The sequence below is a fragment of the Urocitellus parryii genome, chromosome 5, assembly GCF_045843805.1.
Source record: "Urocitellus parryii isolate mUroPar1 chromosome 5, mUroPar1.hap1, whole genome shotgun sequence".
NCBI lineage: Eukaryota > Metazoa > Chordata > Mammalia > Rodentia > Sciuridae > Urocitellus > Urocitellus parryii.
This window is the reverse complement of record NC_135535.1, coordinates 38,007,246-38,026,176: the sequence shown is the minus strand read 5'-3', so window position 1 is coordinate 38,026,176 and position 18,931 is coordinate 38,007,246. Positions and strand designations below refer to the sequence as shown.

The 18,931-nt window shown below is 33.8% G+C and overlaps 1 protein-coding gene across 4 annotated transcripts in view; it reads left to right on the top strand.

Moving 5' to 3' along the window:
- Otogl (otogelin like) overlaps positions 1-18,931 on the top strand; it is a 122,597-nt gene that overhangs the window by 64,126 nt on the left and 39,540 nt on the right. For 3 of the 4 annotated variants that reach the window (XM_077798984.1, XM_026396993.2, XM_026396994.2), the window contains 7 exons: positions 2,554-2,703; positions 5,057-5,176; positions 6,769-6,885; positions 8,096-8,252; positions 8,998-9,024; positions 14,539-14,706; positions 16,367-16,645. In XM_077798984.1, the coding sequence (XP_077655110.1) occupies positions 2,554-2,703; positions 5,057-5,176; positions 6,769-6,885; positions 8,096-8,252; positions 8,998-9,024; positions 14,539-14,706; positions 16,367-16,645 (1,018 nt within the window). The remainder of the gene's footprint in view (positions 1-2,553; positions 2,704-5,056; positions 5,177-6,768; positions 6,886-8,095; positions 8,253-8,997; positions 9,025-14,538; positions 14,707-16,366; positions 16,646-18,931) is intronic. The other variant, XM_077798983.1, reaches the window with a different exon arrangement.

The following is an 18,931-nucleotide window of genomic DNA, read 5'->3' as shown; positions in this document are numbered from 1 at the left end:
TGTTACCTAATGAAATGAAGCATTTCATCACTAAAGGCAAATAGAAAAGATGTGCTTTTGTATGGGGATAACTGATTTAAAACCAACCTGTAGGGGGAAGACAATACATTCCAAGACAAATAGGATAATATAAAGGTACTGAAAGATGCAATGAAAACAATAAAAATAGGTTTTATGGCAAAGAATGACTTGGAGGCAGAGCCAGTTACACAAAGTATTGGTTTTAGTGCAAAATGAAAATGTGAGGACCTTTGCTCAACACAGAAAAAAAAATTTTTTTATGGTTATCACCATGTTTTTCTATTTATCACATAATGCTGTGCTTAGTGGGGTGCGGGGGACTGACGGGCTGAGTGCAGACCTCTGCAGGCTGATGGCCTTGCCCCATTGTACCTACTTGGCGCTTGGCTCCTCCCTCGAGTTCCCCCCCAGCTTGCTCTGGCTCTGTACTGTGGGTGGAGTGCAGCAGAGACACAGGCAGCTAAGAAACAATTCCAGGAGGTGGGGGACATCAGGACCTGGAAGGCAGGCGTGACAGTCTCCAGACACTGGTACATGCTCATTGTCCCATTGAACTTCACTTATGAAATATAAATTCAAAAGTAGAATTATTAGAATTTCAAGATGGCAACTACAGAGCATCCAACCTCAAGTGAGGTGACCCTTCTAAGCATGGGTCTCACCATTACACTCTCCATAGGTTCACCAATCCAGCCCATTTGGGGAGTGAGAGTTTTGTGCAGGCAATTAAAAGAGGCCTCCCTGAGAAGAAAGCATATGGGTCATAGATGATGGGAAAGAGGTAACCACACCAAGGTCTGGGAGGAAAGCTTCTAGCAGGAGGAATATCCGATACATAGTAGCTGAGATGGTAGGGACTTGGGCAAATTGGAAGTGCAGGAAGGTCAGCATGGCTAGAGTCTAGTCAGTGAAGGGAGGGACTGGGGAGTGGAAGGATGTGAGTCTAGGTGGAGCCAGTTAACAATGTGCGTGGTTATATACAATGTAGGTATTCTGAACAATACCGTAATGCATGCCTGTTATAAGTGCAAACTTGGTCTAGGAGACTGAAAACTCTTTATGTATTCGACTGGTTTTATTTTGTTTTCCCTTTGAAATATTTATTCAAAACCATTGTAATATAGTATTCTCAAACTATGCTTTTGTTATTACTTTGGGAAGAAAAATGAACAAAAGATTTCATATCTCCTTCCCATCTTTCTGCTTCTGAATAAATTAGTTTTGCTTACATCGACATAACCATGCATTTTTGAAGTTATTATATGAGTTGTTGTCAAGGTCATATTCAATGTAATAATATTTAAGATATAGCTGCTGTTTACAAAAATATTACGTACTTTTACTCAATGCTAAAGGTATTCTAAGTCAATATCCCAATGTGTCCCATTTATAATTTATCTCTACTTTTACCCTGTCTAGTAGGTAAATTATTTTCTTTTAATGTACAAACATGATCTGACATTGCCCTGTTAAAAAGACTTCATAGACTACATTTGCTCTGTTATGGGTAACTTGATCGCAACGGGTCTTGGACTGTGTTCATCATGTAATTCATACTTCAGCCCTTTATGCTCTTCTTAGTTCTGGACAAACCTTGGATGTTCTTGCCAATCAGACTTTTAAAAAGCCATTTTTTCAATTTGGAATAATTTCTTCTCCATTCTCATTTCCAGCCTTCAGTTTGGTTATGTGATTTGTTTGTAATGCAATTAGATTCATTTGTTATAATCTATTTTCTATATGGTGCTACCCACTCTGAATATCTTCATAAGTTTACACACAGTAAAATTATAATAAAATATTATTAAATTACTCTATGCATGGCTGCAAAACGCCTTCTTAAGTCCCTTTGATGCTAATTTGACTATTTGTGCTCTCCTGTCTCCTTGCCCACACACACCATATATGTATGTAATATGTGTGCATGTGTATGTGTACGTGTGTGTATGTGTGTGCTTTTGTTCTTATCAAATTCTATATTATAGAGAAATTTTCACTGGATTGTGAATCAATAATTTTGCTTTTCAAAGACAAATTTGAAAATATTTGTTTTTCAAAAAAACAATAATTTTGTTTTTCAAAACATACTTGAGAATGTCAGTAGGCTATCTTCATGCTGTCCTTAACTACTCACAAATGTGAGCAAGACCAAATTTCTCTTCTTGGCAGGCAAGGTCATATGGTTTTAGTTCTCAGCCATTTATTCATTACTAATGTAGGGTCTCCAACTCAGCAGGGTCTTCCCTTAAAGTCCTCTGTGGTCATACCCTATAGCTGAAATACCTTTTATTTTTGTTGATTTATCCATGTTGAACCATCTACTAGTTTGTGTCTGATTATCACTCTTAAATATTTCCTATTTTATGCAGTTGGTTTTTCTTTTCTTACAGAATCAGAAGAGACATGACCTAGCAACAACACTAGTACATAGCTAGTTTTTGGCAGATCTTAACTTAATTAACTTGTTACAGTTTGGTCAGATAACATGATACTGTTTTTACTTCTTTTTCTCTCTCTCCCTCTCTTTGGAAGAAGCGATCAGGTTTTTTTCTGGAAAGTAAACCTAGATATCAGCTCTGGAAGGCTGGGCACTACACAGTGGTGTATTTCCCAGAGAAAGACATCACTATTCTTTGGGATAAGAAGACAACTATCCACATCAAAGTTGGGCCACAGTGGAAGGTCAGTCAACCAAATCTTTAAAAACGATACAGGAAGTGAAATTACATTTACTTGTTGAAGTTTGGAAATAAAAATGATTGATGTTTTCCTTTAAAAACTAGGTTGTATTTTCAAAATTACTAATCATCTCCTGTGAAGAAGAACTTCACTAACCAAGGTGCAGTGCTCGTGTATGGTTATTTTTGACTTTACCTTACAGTATCTATTTTCCAAGGTTACTTAAGTCAGCTGCTTTCTTCCCTCTCCCTTCAGTTTGGTTATGTGATTTGTTTGTAATGCAAATAGATTCATTTGTTACAATCTATTTTCTATATGGTGCTACCCACTCTGAATATCTTCATAAGTTTACACACAGTAAAATTATAATAAAATATTATTAAATTACTCTATGGTTCTGTGGATTTTGACCAATGCACGGAGGCTGGATCCACCATCACAGTTCTATGTCTTGTCAACCCTTACCCCTACCTGCAAAGTCCTGGGTAAGCACCATTCTATTTTCCATGGCTATGGTTCTTTCTTTCCAAGATATAATATGAATAGAATTGTTTAATTGGTAGCTTTTAGAGTTTGGCTTCTTTGACTTGACAAAAATATATTAAGATTCATCTGTACTGTGTGAATTAATAGTTTGTTCCTTTATAGTGCTGAATAGTATTTTGTTGTGTGAATGTACTGGTTTGTTTATCTATTCATGGTTGAAGATTCAATCTGATTGCTTATAATTTTTATGATTTGTTTTTTTTTTTTTTTTGGTACCAAAGATTGAACTCAGGTGTACTTGAGCCACATCCCCAGCCCCATTTTGTATTTTATTTAGAGACAAGGTCTCACTGAGTTGCTTAGCATCTCACCATTGCTGAGGCTGGCTTTGAACTTGTGGTTCTCCTGCCTCAGCTTCACGAGCTGCTGGGATTACAGCTGTGCGCCACCGCCTCTGGCAATTTATGTTTTTAAGTAGTTTTATGAGTCATTCTTAATTATTTTATTAAACATTATTAAATTTTAATTTAAAATAAAATTTGACTATATAATTTAAATTCATATTTTAAAGATTTTTTTAAGCATTGATATATCTAAAAACATCCCATTAGTCTGAAATTGAGATGCATGAATATAAGCTGTGTCAAGTTAAAAAAAAGTTGGGATGGCAATACATACTCTCATAGAAATATAAGAAAGAGGGGCTGCGATTGTGGCTCAGTGGTAGAGTACTCACCTGGCATGTGTGGGGGCTCTGGGTCGAATCCTCAGCACCACATAAAAATAATTGAATGGAATAAAGGTATTGTGTCCAATTACAACTAAAAAAATAAATATTTAAACAAATTAAAAAATATAAGAAAGATACAGCTTAAAAATATTTAATATGCTTACGTTTGACTTTATTTTATATTAAAGTCATAGTCTTTCTATTTTAAGGGAGATAAATCCCCAAGACCTGTACCTAGCATTGCTCAAATATTGCATATGTTCCATTGATTTGACATAATCTCTAGTGGTTGCCATCCTTCTTCAACTCACTTCTCTGCATTCTTCTTTATGTATTTTCCTTTCCCTGCTTTTTGGAAACAAATTATTTGTCCTCCTCCCTCTTACTGCTGCCTCAGTTTTTGGATGAACTTTAGATTGAGGTGGTTTCTGAGAATAGAGGCTCCAGGGTAGTAAGTGGCCCTTGATGGTGACACTAGGGTTATCAGCTTTGCTGGAGATAAGGGCAGTCTACTGCACCTTTAACAAAGGGCTGAATAAAGAGTTCAACAAGTTTAAATTCAAGGTTTTAAGGAAGAGTTTCATTGTTTTTGGACCATCATCCACGTCCTTCTCCTTTATAGTCTTTTAAGAAAATCCAGTGGATATTGTTGGTATGAACAGATCACATGGGTATTAAAATACCACTTTATGACTCATAACAACCTAAGTTATCTTCATTGTTTTAACATTTATACTGTTACCAAATTTTAAACATATCAGTCAGTGGGCCCTTCATCATTAAAAGATTTATATTTGTATATAAATTATATATGTATACACACATCTTCTTGGATGTGTATGTATAAATGTGTATATTTAATGTAATGTATGATTATATTTAAAAAATTTGTTATTAGTAGTGTCAATGCTAAGATGCTGGCAAGATGAGATTGGGAGGCTGATAAATATTTTTGAGAATTTAAATTAATTTCAAATATAACTAGGTATGAAAATTCACTTTCTTCAAAACATTTATTTTTAAATTATTTTCATGGAAGTCTTATACGTATATTTTAAATGTTTCATGTTTTAGTGACTATGAATCCTCAAATGTTAAAATGAATATAAAATATTTCATGATAATTTTCTTTTACTTTAGAACAAATTATCAGGGTTGTGTGGAAACTTTGACAAATGTACTTCAAATGATATGACCACATCTAATAACTTGGAAGTGCGAAATGCTCAGGTGTTTGGAGATAGTTGGGCATTAGGACAGGTGAGTTGAATGTATATTTATTTTAGAATAAAATAAAAATTTTTAGAAATTTTTAGGAGGACATTTTCTTCTCAAAAGAAAATTTATTTAGATTTTTTACATATTTTTAAGTAATTTGTGGTTAATGAACTTTCATATTTATCTTCTAATATAATTCTTATGATGAACTTATAATGCAAAAGCTATTGTCTGCATAGATGAGGACATCAGTGTAACAGTGTGGCCTGAGCATCTTGCTCATTTAACTGCAGTTTAGTGCTCATCGGTCAGCTTTTTCCCATCTCTCTCTCCACCCTAAGTTCATTCACTAAGTTTTATTTAGCATAGTGTTTTCTATTATATACAGACACAGAGTATGAATAAAACTCAGTTCCCCTTAAGGAATTTAGAGTCTAGTTAGTAGGTCAAGTAGAAAAATTAAGAATAAAAATATGCTGAGATAGATGCTTTGATAGAAGTGCATACAACATGGAGGTCAGATGGTCCAAGGCAGAGTCCTACAGAAGGTGCCCCGAAGATGAATTCTTTAAATTTACGGAAGCTGAAAATGTGAAATTTATGAGAAAGAACATAAAAGGAAAAGGAAGGAGCAGGTGCTTTCAAGTCTGGAGAGTATGATACATAAAATTAATTTCAAAATCTCAAGGTGGTTGTAGATGAAATAGAGAATGACTAGATTGCAAGTACAGATCTGCAAGATAAGAGGAGCAGGGGACTCTGTATTCCAGCTAGAAACATTGTCAGTCAATATTGAGAAACTACATGTTCAAGAACACTGAAGATGAGAACCACCAGCCTCTGATGAAAGACTGTATTAGGAAGGATGGATTTGAGGGGCTCAAGAAACATTCCTACCCTGTGGCTTTGAAATAACAAAAGCTGTTGTTCTTCCCTGAAGCAGGGCATAGAGGAAGTGGGGACTGGTGTGGAGATAAGTGCAGTTTAATTTGTGTCTAGAGAGAAGAAAATCAGGAGGTACTTAGGTAGAAATGTCCAATTTCAAAATTCAGGAATGAGATCTGGGATGGAAACAGGGATTTGGTAGTTGCTAGTATATTCATATTGTTGAAGTCAGGATGTGTATAGAATGAGCAAAATAGAGGTTTGAGGATTAAACTTTGTTAAGAGGGGAAGGAAACTGTCTCAGGGCAATTTCAGGCAGTTAGATTAGACAGAGGCTAAATTGCCCAGTGTATGGGAGATGAGCTTACACACCTGAGTACATAAAATTCCTCAGAACATGGTCAATGACCAAAAAAAAAAAAAAAAAAAAAAAAAAAGAGAGGTAAAAGTGAAAGAGGTCCATGCTTGTAGAATTTGTCATGTAAATGTTGCATTTAAGAAAAATTAAAGTGATCCTACTCGTTCTAATAACGCTATTATTTTAATATTCTTGTTCAATTATTTTAAAAATAAAACATTCTAATTACCAATAGTATATATGGATAAGGGCAGGTGCTATAGGTAGAGCCTGTCTAAAAGAATGGTATACATTAGCTGCCCATGTCATGAATGGAGTCAAGTTACTTTGGTTTCAGCTTGAGTATCACTTCTGGAAAAACTTCTCTTTCTCCCTTAAAATGTTTCAACAGTGCGAAGATCCAAGTGAAACCATAAAACCCTGCGAGGCACATCAAAACAAATTTCCTTATGCCAAGAAAGAGTGCTCCATTTTGTACAGTGATGTTTTTGCTCCCTGTCGCAATGTGGTAAGTGAATACTTAACTAAAATCTCAAATTTAAAAAGGTACCATGATATCGCTAATATAGGGACAGATAAGTTAGCTTTTCAGATGTACTTCCTAACCTATCTCTTAGTGTGTTTTTCTGCAGAAGTGATGCTAAATGTTGATTTGCCTTTTCTTGCACTACAGCTCATTTAACAGTATGCATTTATGCATAATATTTGTTATAATCTGTTCTAGTTCATTAAATATTATTTTTATACAGCATTTTCTGAGCAGGAGTATCAATCTTATATCTGTCTATGGAAAATAACATCAAATGGTTTTAGAAGCACCTTTTAAGATGGAGTATAATTTCTTCAGAAATTTAAATTTCTGAACTTCTTCCCTGCATAATAATTTTAGGTCACGTTAGAAGTTTAAAAAGAAGTTTCATACATTTGTAAAAATCAAGCAACATTTCTGCTGCAAAACCCACATGCTAGCTGTCTCAAGGAAAGCACTTGCGTGATTTTTGAGTTGTGAGCTGAGTTAGCTGCTTTTCTTTCAGAACATCATTTTTACTTGAAAGAACAAATGATAGACAAATTTGGTTAATCAGACAAGGGTATTTGGCAGATATTTTCTTGAAAATAAGTGAAACAAGTCTGTGGCTTCAAGGAAAATACCTGATGGTATTTGTTGTCCTTAATAATATTTGAGGTGGAAAATAGAATTTTGTAAAGCTTGAATCCACTGCTGTGGGTTTATTATATTTTTGTTAGCTACTTAACAATTACAATGAAAATAAAACAATTAAGTAAATAGGAAAAATTTTAAAGAAATTGTTGTTGCCTTTTGTGGTCACTAGGATGTTGCCTAAAAGGAAGATAAAAGAAAAAAAATCACGTAAAAATACAAATGTAAGTTGTTGAACATGCACTTTTTAAAAAACCAGGCAAATATGCCAATAATGAAACAATAAACTTTCAAAAATAATAATATAAGATCTTAATATGTTAGATTGCAGATAGTGTAATTATACTTGTTATTCTTATTACTTGTCTTCTAGTTCTTTGATATGACATTTGCCTAATAATTCTTTTCTCCTTTTGGCAGCATGGAAATTTGAGATAATGAGAACTCTAGGTGGCAGTGTTAAGCTTATAATGCCAATCTTAAAAATGTACCAGTTAAGTTTGAGTTTTAATCAGAGCACTTATTGAAATTATGTCATGTTCCACTTCATCTTCAGATTGATGTTACTTCTTTTGCCAAAAATTGCCATGAGGACACGTGCAACTGTAATCTTGGTGGGGACTGTGAATGTTTATGCACTAATGTAGCAGCCTATGCTTACAAGTGCTGTCAGGAGGGGGTGTCTGTCTCCTGGAGATCCTCCACGGTGTGCTGTGAGTACCCTACTTGGAACGTGGTCAGGTAGAAAAGTTTAGTTAAGTTCTATCTTAGTTGTTTTATCATAGAACTAATTCCATGGAACTCATGGAAATGGAATTGATTTTAGATGACCCAACTTTTATATTCGTTTGACAATCACAAATTACCACAGCAGAAACTTGAGATAATGTTTCTGTTGTGTTTGACTGCTATCTCTGCAACATTTGAAGTATGAATTAGATCCCATTCTCAGAGAAATTGTTTATGATCTATGATTTTAGTTCCCTTACACCTGTGAAATGTCACTATTCTGATCATAAGAAACATGTTTTTTTTTTTACCAAATTTGGTTTTTAATCTTTGATTTTTGTATTAATGCTTTAGAGTTATATGTAATACTGGGGTTTATTTGGACATAATTATATAAGTATAGAATATGTTTTGTGAAATTTTAATTTGCTTTCCAATTTGACTACTTTATTTACTTGTATAGGCTATTAGCTATCTGAATAGATTATCATTTGAACAGCTGTAGCTGAAGTTTCTATATTGTTAGGTGCATTTGCCTACCTTTAAAATAATCTTATGAACTTTAGTTAATTACAACATATCACCTTAGGAACCCTCTTCACTCAGAGGAAATTCCTAAATAATTATGTCATTCTATGATCTTTCTTGTGGCTATTGATAAACAAATGGCCATATAGGTTAAGTGATCAGTTTCTTATAGTGTAACACTTATTCTTCTTTCCCTTTTAGCACTTGATTGTGAATACTACAATGAAGGTATGTGACATTTTAATAAAGAATATCACTATATTTTTCTATTAGATATATTTTTAGATTAAAACTTTTTAACAATTTGTACAGTGAACTCAGTATAAATAGTTAATAATTTGGTATAGAACCTTATAAAAGACTTTAAATTTCATAATTTATCTAAATTTCTGAGTATTCATGTTAAAATTTATCCCTGAAAAATAATGAAACAGTACATAGCTTAAGTTCTCAGGACTAAGAGATTTTCAACAAATAGTTTTTGGATAATATAAATAAATAAGTAGAGCTGATTCTTTTCTTAAATAAAAATAATAAAAAGGCATACACCAAATACATACCTTTAACCACTATGTATAAATATGGACATTATTTTAAAATCTTCAAATTTCATTTTTAATTGACAATAATTATGTGTGTGTATACATATTTACAGTATACAGTGTGGTGCTTTGATACATGTCTACATTGTGGAAAGATAAAATCAGTCCAATTGGCATATTCATCACTTCAATATTTATCATTTCTTTGTGGTGAGAACATTTTAAATCCTTTCTTTAATCTATGCAGCCTTAAAAAATCCCAGCAAATCCTGTCATTCGTAACAACATGGGTGAATCTAGAGGATATTATGCTAAGTAAAATAAGCCAGCCAGAGAGAGAAATACCATATGATCTCATTCATATGTGAAATCTAAAATAGTCAAACTCAGAACTAGAAAGCAAAATGGTGGTTATCAGAGCTGTGCGGTAGGGGGTGAATGAGGAAGGCAAGAGATATATATTGGTCTAGACTACAAAGTTTCAGTTAGATAGGAAGGATAAATTCTGGTGATCAAATGCACAGCATAAGACTAGGACTGTACTCAACTATCCCCCCTCCCATTCCCTCACATCTTCTCTCTCTACCCCATCTACTGAAATTCATTTCTCTCCTTGTTTATTTTCCCATTCCCCTCACAACCTCTTATATATAGTTTTGTATAACAATGAGGGTCTCCTTGGAAAGGTAGCAGAATACAACAGTCACTAATATGGCATTATGTAAAAATGTGGATGTGTAACCGATGTGATTCTGCAATCTGTATTTGGGGTAAAAATGGGAGTTCATAACCCACTTGAATCTAATGTATGAAATATGATATGTCAAGAGCTTTGTAATGTTTTGAACAACCAATAAAAAAACAAAAAAACAAACAAACAAACAAACAGACTAGGACTGTAATCCATTTTTTAAATTTTGTTGCAGAAATCAAACACAATATTAATGTGATGATAACATAAAGAATTTATTTTGCCACCACTGTAGGAAAACATAATAATTTACTTACCCCAGAATGGAAACTTATTGATAGAACGATAATGAAAATCTAGCCTTACCAAGCATCCTGATTAATGATGAGAATCTGAGAGGGTGTGCTGCCTAAAGCTAAGACATAGAAGTAAGAAGAGACAGAATTATATCCTCAGTGAAAATGCCAGAAGATAGCAGAGTAGAAGTCTGCTTCTTGTCAAACCTATTTAATTAAATAGCCACCAAAACCTAATACAGACAAGTGAGATGGTTTAGGGAAAGTACATTTTGTCAACTGGACAAACTCTGAACTCACAATGGATGGATGGGTAAGTTAACATGATAGTTATAGAGAAGTTGAATCAAGCAACTATGGCACTTTAGATGACTTTTGAGCCAGGGAGGGATCTTCATCTGTAAGTGTCTAATGAAAGATAGATACGTTTGAAGAAATAGAGATCATGAGTTAAAAATAAAAAGGGAATTTTAGCATTTGGTTGTTTTATTACATCTATGGAAGTTTGAAAGTTGAGGTGAATCCAATATTAAAAAAAAATCTGTAGTAGTTAAAGAAATTCTAACCAAAAATATTTCTTGTTCAAGATTTTAAACAGAAGCAGACACACAAATGCACACAAACACTCTATATTAGTCCTTGTGGATTCCATGATTAAAATGAAATCGGGGAGGAGACATGGGAAAAATTGGAGAAATTTTGTTGGGCAAAGAGGAGGAAGAGTGGGGAGGGTGCATGGGGATAGGAAAGATGGTGGAAAGAGATGGACATCATTACCCTAGGTACATGTATGACTGCACATATGGTGTGACGCTACATTGTGTACAACCAGAGAAATAAAAAAGTTGTGCTGCAATTGTGTACAATGAATAAAAACAAAACAAAAATAAAATGGAATTGACTGCCTGTTAATGACAGCAACAGTAAAAATAGCAATAGATTTTGCTGTCTTAACTACTTTCCGTATATCATATAAACTTCCAAATATGTTATTATTTTATTACTAGCACTTTACAGAAGAGGGAATTGAGGCAGAAGAGATTAAATAGCTAAAAATATGATTAGCTGGAACTTGTAAACAATCTCACTTCAGAGCCAATGGGCCTGACCTCTGTGTACCTTGTGTAGTGTTGTAGGGATGAACACCATCCACTTTAATCTCATGTTCTACATAATGTGCGCACACACTGACTTGAGAAAATGCTCCAGTAACTTCCTCTCTGAAACATTCTTGTCTCATACAACTCTGCTGTGAAGGTCTCCATCTGTGCCTCTGTACTTTCTGGCATTTCTTTTGCAGACCATTGGACACAAAGAGTCAGAATTCTCTTTGCATACTGAATCACTGTTGCTTACTACTCGGTACATTTTGCCTTCTGTCAAGTCAGCTGCACTTCTAGTGATGGTTCTGTTTTCTAATATGCTAGAGAATTCTTTAAACCAGTTCTTCTGGTTCCATTTTAAACACCAGATTGATCATATCAGAAGGTGAACACTAGGCATTTGGCCTTCATGATAACACTGGTAGGCTTAGCGCGGTGCCAGGGGCACTGTGATCAAAGTAATAAAATGTAATCCATGTGTCATGTGGAGTAAAAGTTTGTAAAAGCATTGCAGTAGAGACAGATGATTAAAGGAGATTATAGAATTGTGGAGGCTCTTGATAATAATCATAAAAATAAAGTGGTTTTAAATGACTATTCTTGATTTGTTTTATTCTAAACAATGTCACAGCTATTTTGTAAACTTATCTACTTAGGACATTTATTACTGATCTTTGTTTATTTACCATATAGCAGCTACTATTATTAAGATAGTTATGTATTTAAGGGAAATATATAAAAACAATTATTCTGTGGAAGAAAAATTTTAAAATAGTAGGAGAATTCAGAGGTTACAGAAGAGATTACTTCAATAAGCCTAAGCACAAAGATTCTACATAATATATTCATGTTCATTATTATGGGATTTACTTAGAATGTGAAGGTTTTATTATTGTTATTGTTGTAGGTGAGGAAGGACTTTGATATCCTGGTAAAATTGTTTTGCAACTTTTTAAAGTTTAGAATGATTTTATTAGATAGAATTGCTTATTGCTGTGTTTAAAGAACCACTGTAGGAAATTATTGCTTTTAGTAGATAGTTAAATTATATTCCCCCCTGCAAAAAAAAATAATGATAAGGTTAGTTACTTTTGTTTCTGAATTGGTGGTGAAAATGCATGAAAATATTCCAGAAGCAAGGTATCAATGAATGAGGAGTCAATTTTAAAGCATTAAGTTTTTATACAAATGGATTTCTTCCATGACAGTTGTCTCTTGGAGCTGATGTAGTAGAGGCATCTGCAACAGGGTGAAAGGGGGTTTTGTTCAGCCATCCATCTCCTTTCTCATTCTTCAATTGAGTGTCCTTGAGGGTGCTTCAAGCCCTCAAGTGACTGTTATATTTATGATTTCTTCATTTTGACTTGTATCTCATTATAACTTACATATTTATTTACTTATTGATACATTACTTACATATTTACACAATCTGCATATTTATAAATTGAGTACATTTGCATCTTGGGAGTTTAATGTTATTTTGCTCTTGTTCTTCCTAGAAAATTAGTCATTAGGTAGTGAAAACATTTGGTCTAAATTTCTTGGGCTCTTTTATGTTTTGACTCACAATGTGACACTGTGTGTAATGTACATTTGTAATAGGGAAGTGATTGCATTGCTGCAGGCTCTAGGCACACTCTTCAGTGTTACTGTTCAGCCACGCCTTGGTGTGGGAACAGGTTTTCAAGTCCCCTTCTCTACTCAAATTATCTGAGTCCTCAACAAGACTCTTGTTCTTGTGGTGTGTGCTTCCCAGCTGTTCCATGGTGACATGTACCAGATGAAGTTAGTGAAGGGAATAGCCCTTGAACAAAAGTCGTCCTCAGAGTTTCTCCTCTTGGTCTGCATGATGGAAATTTTGATCCTCATTCCTCTTCCTACTTGGACAACTACTTATCCCTCCAATCTAATTCCCTCTTGCCTTTCCTCAGGCCTGGTTTTCACTCCTTAAGGAGAAAAACTCTGTTTACATCTGTTGATTTTTTTTCCTTCTTTTTTCAGGGTGGGCTGGGAAGGTAAAATTGTGCTTGAGATAAAAATGAGAGAAGTAGAAAGTGAAATATATCAAGAGTAATAACAATCTTTTATGATATAATCTAGTGCAGGTATATTGACATTTAAAATAACCTATAGCACACACAAGCATATATTCATGCATATATATCTGTTAAAAGTATACAGACAGTAATTATATAATTTAATATTTGATGATTGAGAAGATGCTTCAAAGTTTTATAATACTCAGTTATGTTAAGAACACTAAATGACATAGAAATTGGGGTGAAGTCAAACTGATTTCATCATAAAATATAATTACATTTTTTGAATAGCAATGAAATTATTTGTCATTTATAACATCTTTATAAGATGAAGTTTGCAAAAAAATCCCTCTTGAGTTTCAGGCTTGATTCTATATTAACTAGTTTTTAGTGGATTGAATATTTTCTTCCTTAGTTTGGAACTATTTAAGTGCATGGGAAATAGTAGTTTAAGTGTAAAGACCTTTGATTTCTTGGTTGAACTGAGTCTTACTTTCTCTTTTCTATAGGTAAACCTCACTGGTGAAATTTAGTAATTCCCAGAGCAATAAAATGTTGTCTATTATGACTATGCATTATTTTAATGCATTGGCACTAAGGAGAGATGATTTTTGGAGGACTGTCATAATATGTGGCTGTTGATACAGCTAAACTTATTTTGTTTATTGAGGATAGATTAGAATCTTGAAATGTTAGAGATGGAAAGTCACCTAGACAAATTTCTTCATATAGGTGAGAAAATATGAGGCTCAGAAAGCATAAATCAATCGTCTATCCAATTCTGTTTGACATATACAGAGATAGAAACGTGCATATATGTATTTGCACATACATGTATACATATTCATGTGTATTTACTATATATTCCAGATTACATATTTGTAAATATGTATGATATATTCCAAAGTATATTATTGAAAAAAGAGTTCAGTTATTTTATTAGGGATAAATTTTTAGTTGTTCAACATTTTTGGAGGTTTTTTTTTGTTATTAAAACATTTTATTGAAATAATAGATTGAAATTATAAAATCCTATGCTAATTTGTAATTCTCCTACTTGTACTTATGTAGGACTTGGAGAAGGACCATATATGCTGGCAAGTTATGGACAGAGTGGCCTTATTCTTGGTGCCAATATGACTAGTAGGAGCATTTTCTCTTTGCCAAGAAGTAGTATGCATGGCAACTTATTTTTTAATTTTATGATCACTCCAGGCCTTTTTAAAGAGAAGGCATCATGTAAGTATACTTGAGAATATTAATTTAGTTTTCTATTTACAGGTTTTCATTATTCATTAAGCAAATACTTGAGAATTTTATATTTTGGATATTTTTCTAGCTTCTCTTAAGAGTACAAATATGACATTAACCCATGAAACACTATCTGTTTTGCATGTAAAATAATTTGTTTATCTAGTGGCATATTTTTCTTAGAACAGCAATTTGTTTTGAGTTTTTGGTGTCTAATAAAGCACAGCTTACATTTTTTTCAGTATTAATGACAGAATTTAATTTGAAATTTTTGAAAGTCCATCCACTAATTCCTGACATTTCAAGGATTTTCATGTCAGATCAAAGTAAAAGAAAAAATGTATTTGATATCAAAGAAGTTAAATAACAAGTGTATATATCAGAATGCAGACAGTCACTGAAACAGCACATGATTCTTAGCGAGCCTCATCTGTCCTGGGTTATTAGAACCTGGTCCTACATTTACTGGTTGCACTTGCAGGTCTGTACTTGGTGTCTAGTTGACTGGCAGTAGGTTCCCTCTGGCCCAGTGATGCTAGAGTATGTTGTTATTACTATGTACTTTACTTAGACCCACACATGGCATGTTGTTTAAGTTCATGAATAAATTTTTCAATGGGTGAGTCCAATGAATCCAACTTAATTTTACTTATTCCAAGAAGTCTTCCCCGTCTCCAGTTAGGATGAATTCTTTGAAAAAGAAAATTTTTGAAGCATCTGTCACTTTCTGAAGTTTTAATTTATGTTGGACACATTTTTTTTTTCATACAAAAATTCCTCTTTTCTTTGAATCTTCCAGTGCTCACCAGAGGGACTTGTAGATTTTTACCACACAATAAGTGCCTTTAAAATAAAATTGAATATGATAGAGTTCTTCATTTTATGATTTACAATAACTAATGTTCTTGAGAGAAAAATCCAAATAATGTTTATTTCAGAAAATTAGTCAAATATCTTAATTAAAAAAACTTTAATATGATAGATTTTACAAGTATAAAGAAAAATTTTAAAGCACAAAAAAGGATGTTCATTCCACAATATTTTGTAAAGCCTAATTGCTCATTAGTCATTCAATCATCTTTTGGGAAATAAACAATAATATTGGGTAAATAATCTTTACGTGATGCAGAAAAATGTCTTGCAAGAACATCGCTCATTAAGAATGCAGAATTATTGAAGTTTCTAAATTGATCTATTTCTTTGTTTTCTCGCTGTTTTCTATCATCCAATCTACCTGTTTGTAGATTTAGTGCACTTCATAATGTTAAACTTGCAAATACAAATATACTTCCAGTTAATCATTTAGTTCCTTGTATGTAACTGTGTATTCTGGAATCCTCGTTGATAGCTCTGTTTTCCTCCCAAAAGGCCTCATAAATTATTTGAAAAATACAAGTCACTCAAGATTGATTTTGGGGTGAAGAAAGCTATTATTGTTATTCACTGCATTTAAAATACTATGTTTTCATTTAGAGATCTCAGAATTCATTTCTGAAATATTTGAAATTGACAATATGTATGGCAGTTGCATGGTAGTATTTTTTCAAGTTTATAGGTACATTGTATCATGTTCTTATCATGTGCTTTAGTGACCTGCCTCCTCCTGAGACTCCAAGGAGTTGTCAAAACACTGCTCTGTGTTTTACAGCATTAGCACTTGTCTCCTTGGAATCTGCTGAAAGACCCAACTATTTTCTGTGTGTCCACAATGATGACACTCTTAGGTTGGAGCTGTGGGAAGCAAACTCAGCCTTTCATCGGAGAGCAACATTTTTCCACCATCAGAGCCTCTGGATTCCTGGTTACAGTGCATTTGAATTATACAGCAAGAAGGGCTTTTTCATCACATTCACAGATTCCAGTGTCAAAGCATCAAAATATGATGATTCTGAAGAATTCAAACAGTCAAGTAGCTTCAGCATAGAAGGTATGTTCCCAAGATCTCTGAAAATAGAATAGAGAATTTATAGTATGCAGAACACTTATTATTTTTTTATTTGTTGTTTTTAGATATACATGACAGTAGGGTGTATTTTGACATATTATACATACATGGGGTGCAACCCATTGCAATTTTTATCCCATTCTTGTGGTTGAAATGATGTGGAGTTACACTGGTTGTGTATTCATATGTAAGCATAGAAAAGTTATGTCTGATTCATTCTACTATCTTTCCTATTCTCATTCCTCCTCCCTTCCCTCCGTTCCCCTTTGTCTAATCAATGAACTTCTCTACTTCCCCTCCATATCCTCCCTTGTTATGGGTTAGCATTCACATATCAGAAAGAACATGTGGCCTTTTGTATTTTTGGGACTGGCTTATTTCACTTAGCAAGATACCCTCCAGTTCCATCCTTTTACCTGCAAATACCATAATTTCATTCTTCTTTATAGCTGAGTAATATTCCATTGTGTGTGTGTATGTGTGTATAATTAGTCAAATATCTCAATAAAAAACTTTAATATGATACATTTTACAAATATAAAAAATTTAAAGCACATAACAAAAAAAAAGGATATTTATTCCTCTTTTTAAAAATCCATTCATCTATTGAAGGGCATCTAGGTTGGTTCCATAGCTTGGATATTGTGAATTAAGCTTCTATAAACATTGATGTGGCTTTGTCACTATAGTATGATGATTTTAAGTTCTTTGAGTATATACTGAGGAGTGGGATAACTGGGTCAAATGCAGGTTTCATTACAAATTTTCTAAGGAATCTTCATACTGCTTTCCAAAATGGTTGCACTAATTTGCAGTTCCATGACCCATGTATGAGTGTACCTTTTCCCCACATCTTCACTAGCATTTATTGTTGCTTATATTCTTCATAATTGCCATTCTGACTGGAATGAGATGAAATCTTAGTATAGTTCCGATTTGCATTTCTCTAATTGCTAGAGATGTTGAATATTTTTTTCATATGTTTTTTGACATTTGTATTTCTTCTACTGTTAAGCATCTGTTCAAATCCTTAGCCTGTTTATTGATTGTGTTATTTTTTTTTTTGGTGTTAAGTTTTTTGAGTTCTTTATATATCCTGGAGATTAATGCTCTGAGGTGCAGGTGGTAAAGATTTTCTCCCATTCTGTAGGCTCTCTGTTTACCTTCTTGATTGTTTTTAATGGTAGAATCTTTTTTGCTGTACATAAGTAGAGTTATATGTTGTTAAATAAGTTTCTTAATATAGCTATCATCAGTTTATTCATCTGTAGAACTGGAGAAATAAGAACAACCCTAAAGAAAGATTTATGGCTATTACCCCAAGTATTCTACCAGTACTGTCTGGACTTTGGGATTAGAACTCACCATTTCTTGATGCCTGGTGTTAGTATCTACTTGTTACTTTTTCTTTCCTAGAAGGCAACTTCTGATTCGTTTCATTGTCAGTGATAGGGACAAGATATTTATCTCTGTCTTTTGATTTCAAGGGTGTCTGGTTCTATTGAACCTCTAGAGAATTTCCCTAGTTTAGCAAAAGCCGGATCTTGTTTCTGTAGAGCCTTACAGCAATTAAATTGCTAGAGGTCTATAAAAATTGAAAGAGTTTCAGAAAATAGCCTCAATTCTTTATACAATATTTAAAAGTCATGTTCTGTTTTCAAAATCCAAAAGATTGATTCCACCTTAAGTCTCCCAAGCAAATTATTTCATCTTAACCAACTCAACCCCCAGAACCAGTCTTAGAGGGAGAACTCCTTTGTATTGTGCATAAATTCTTGCAAACCTCTCAAATCTTTGGATTAAAAAGAATTCAAACTGGCTTCAAAAGTTTGCCTATTGAATAGAGTTCTTGTATTCTATCAAAGGTTCTAAGTCTGGTGGGAAGTTTTGCACAAATCTAGTTGCCAGAGTTCTACCCTGGTGAGGGTCTCTAAGCCGGGCAAAAGGAACTCCAAAACTTCTACTACTGGGATTCTTAGTTCTAGTTTGATAAAACAGAGGTCAAACAGGGTAACTTTATTACTTTTGTATAGGCAGCAAGAATTAACAGTCCTCAGTGAACCAGTGCCCCAAGGCTTAGGAAAATTGTCAAGGGCAGATGGTGTCTTATTTGTTCATGAAGCTGCACTTCAGCTGAGGGACCCCAAATGCAGTCCACTCTGGATTCTATACTTTGGGGCCACTGGCATTGCTGAGACAAATTTTCCTCTTTTAGGTGGGAGGGAGGCAGAATCTGGGCTGTCCAGACAGTTCCTCTTTATCTCAGAA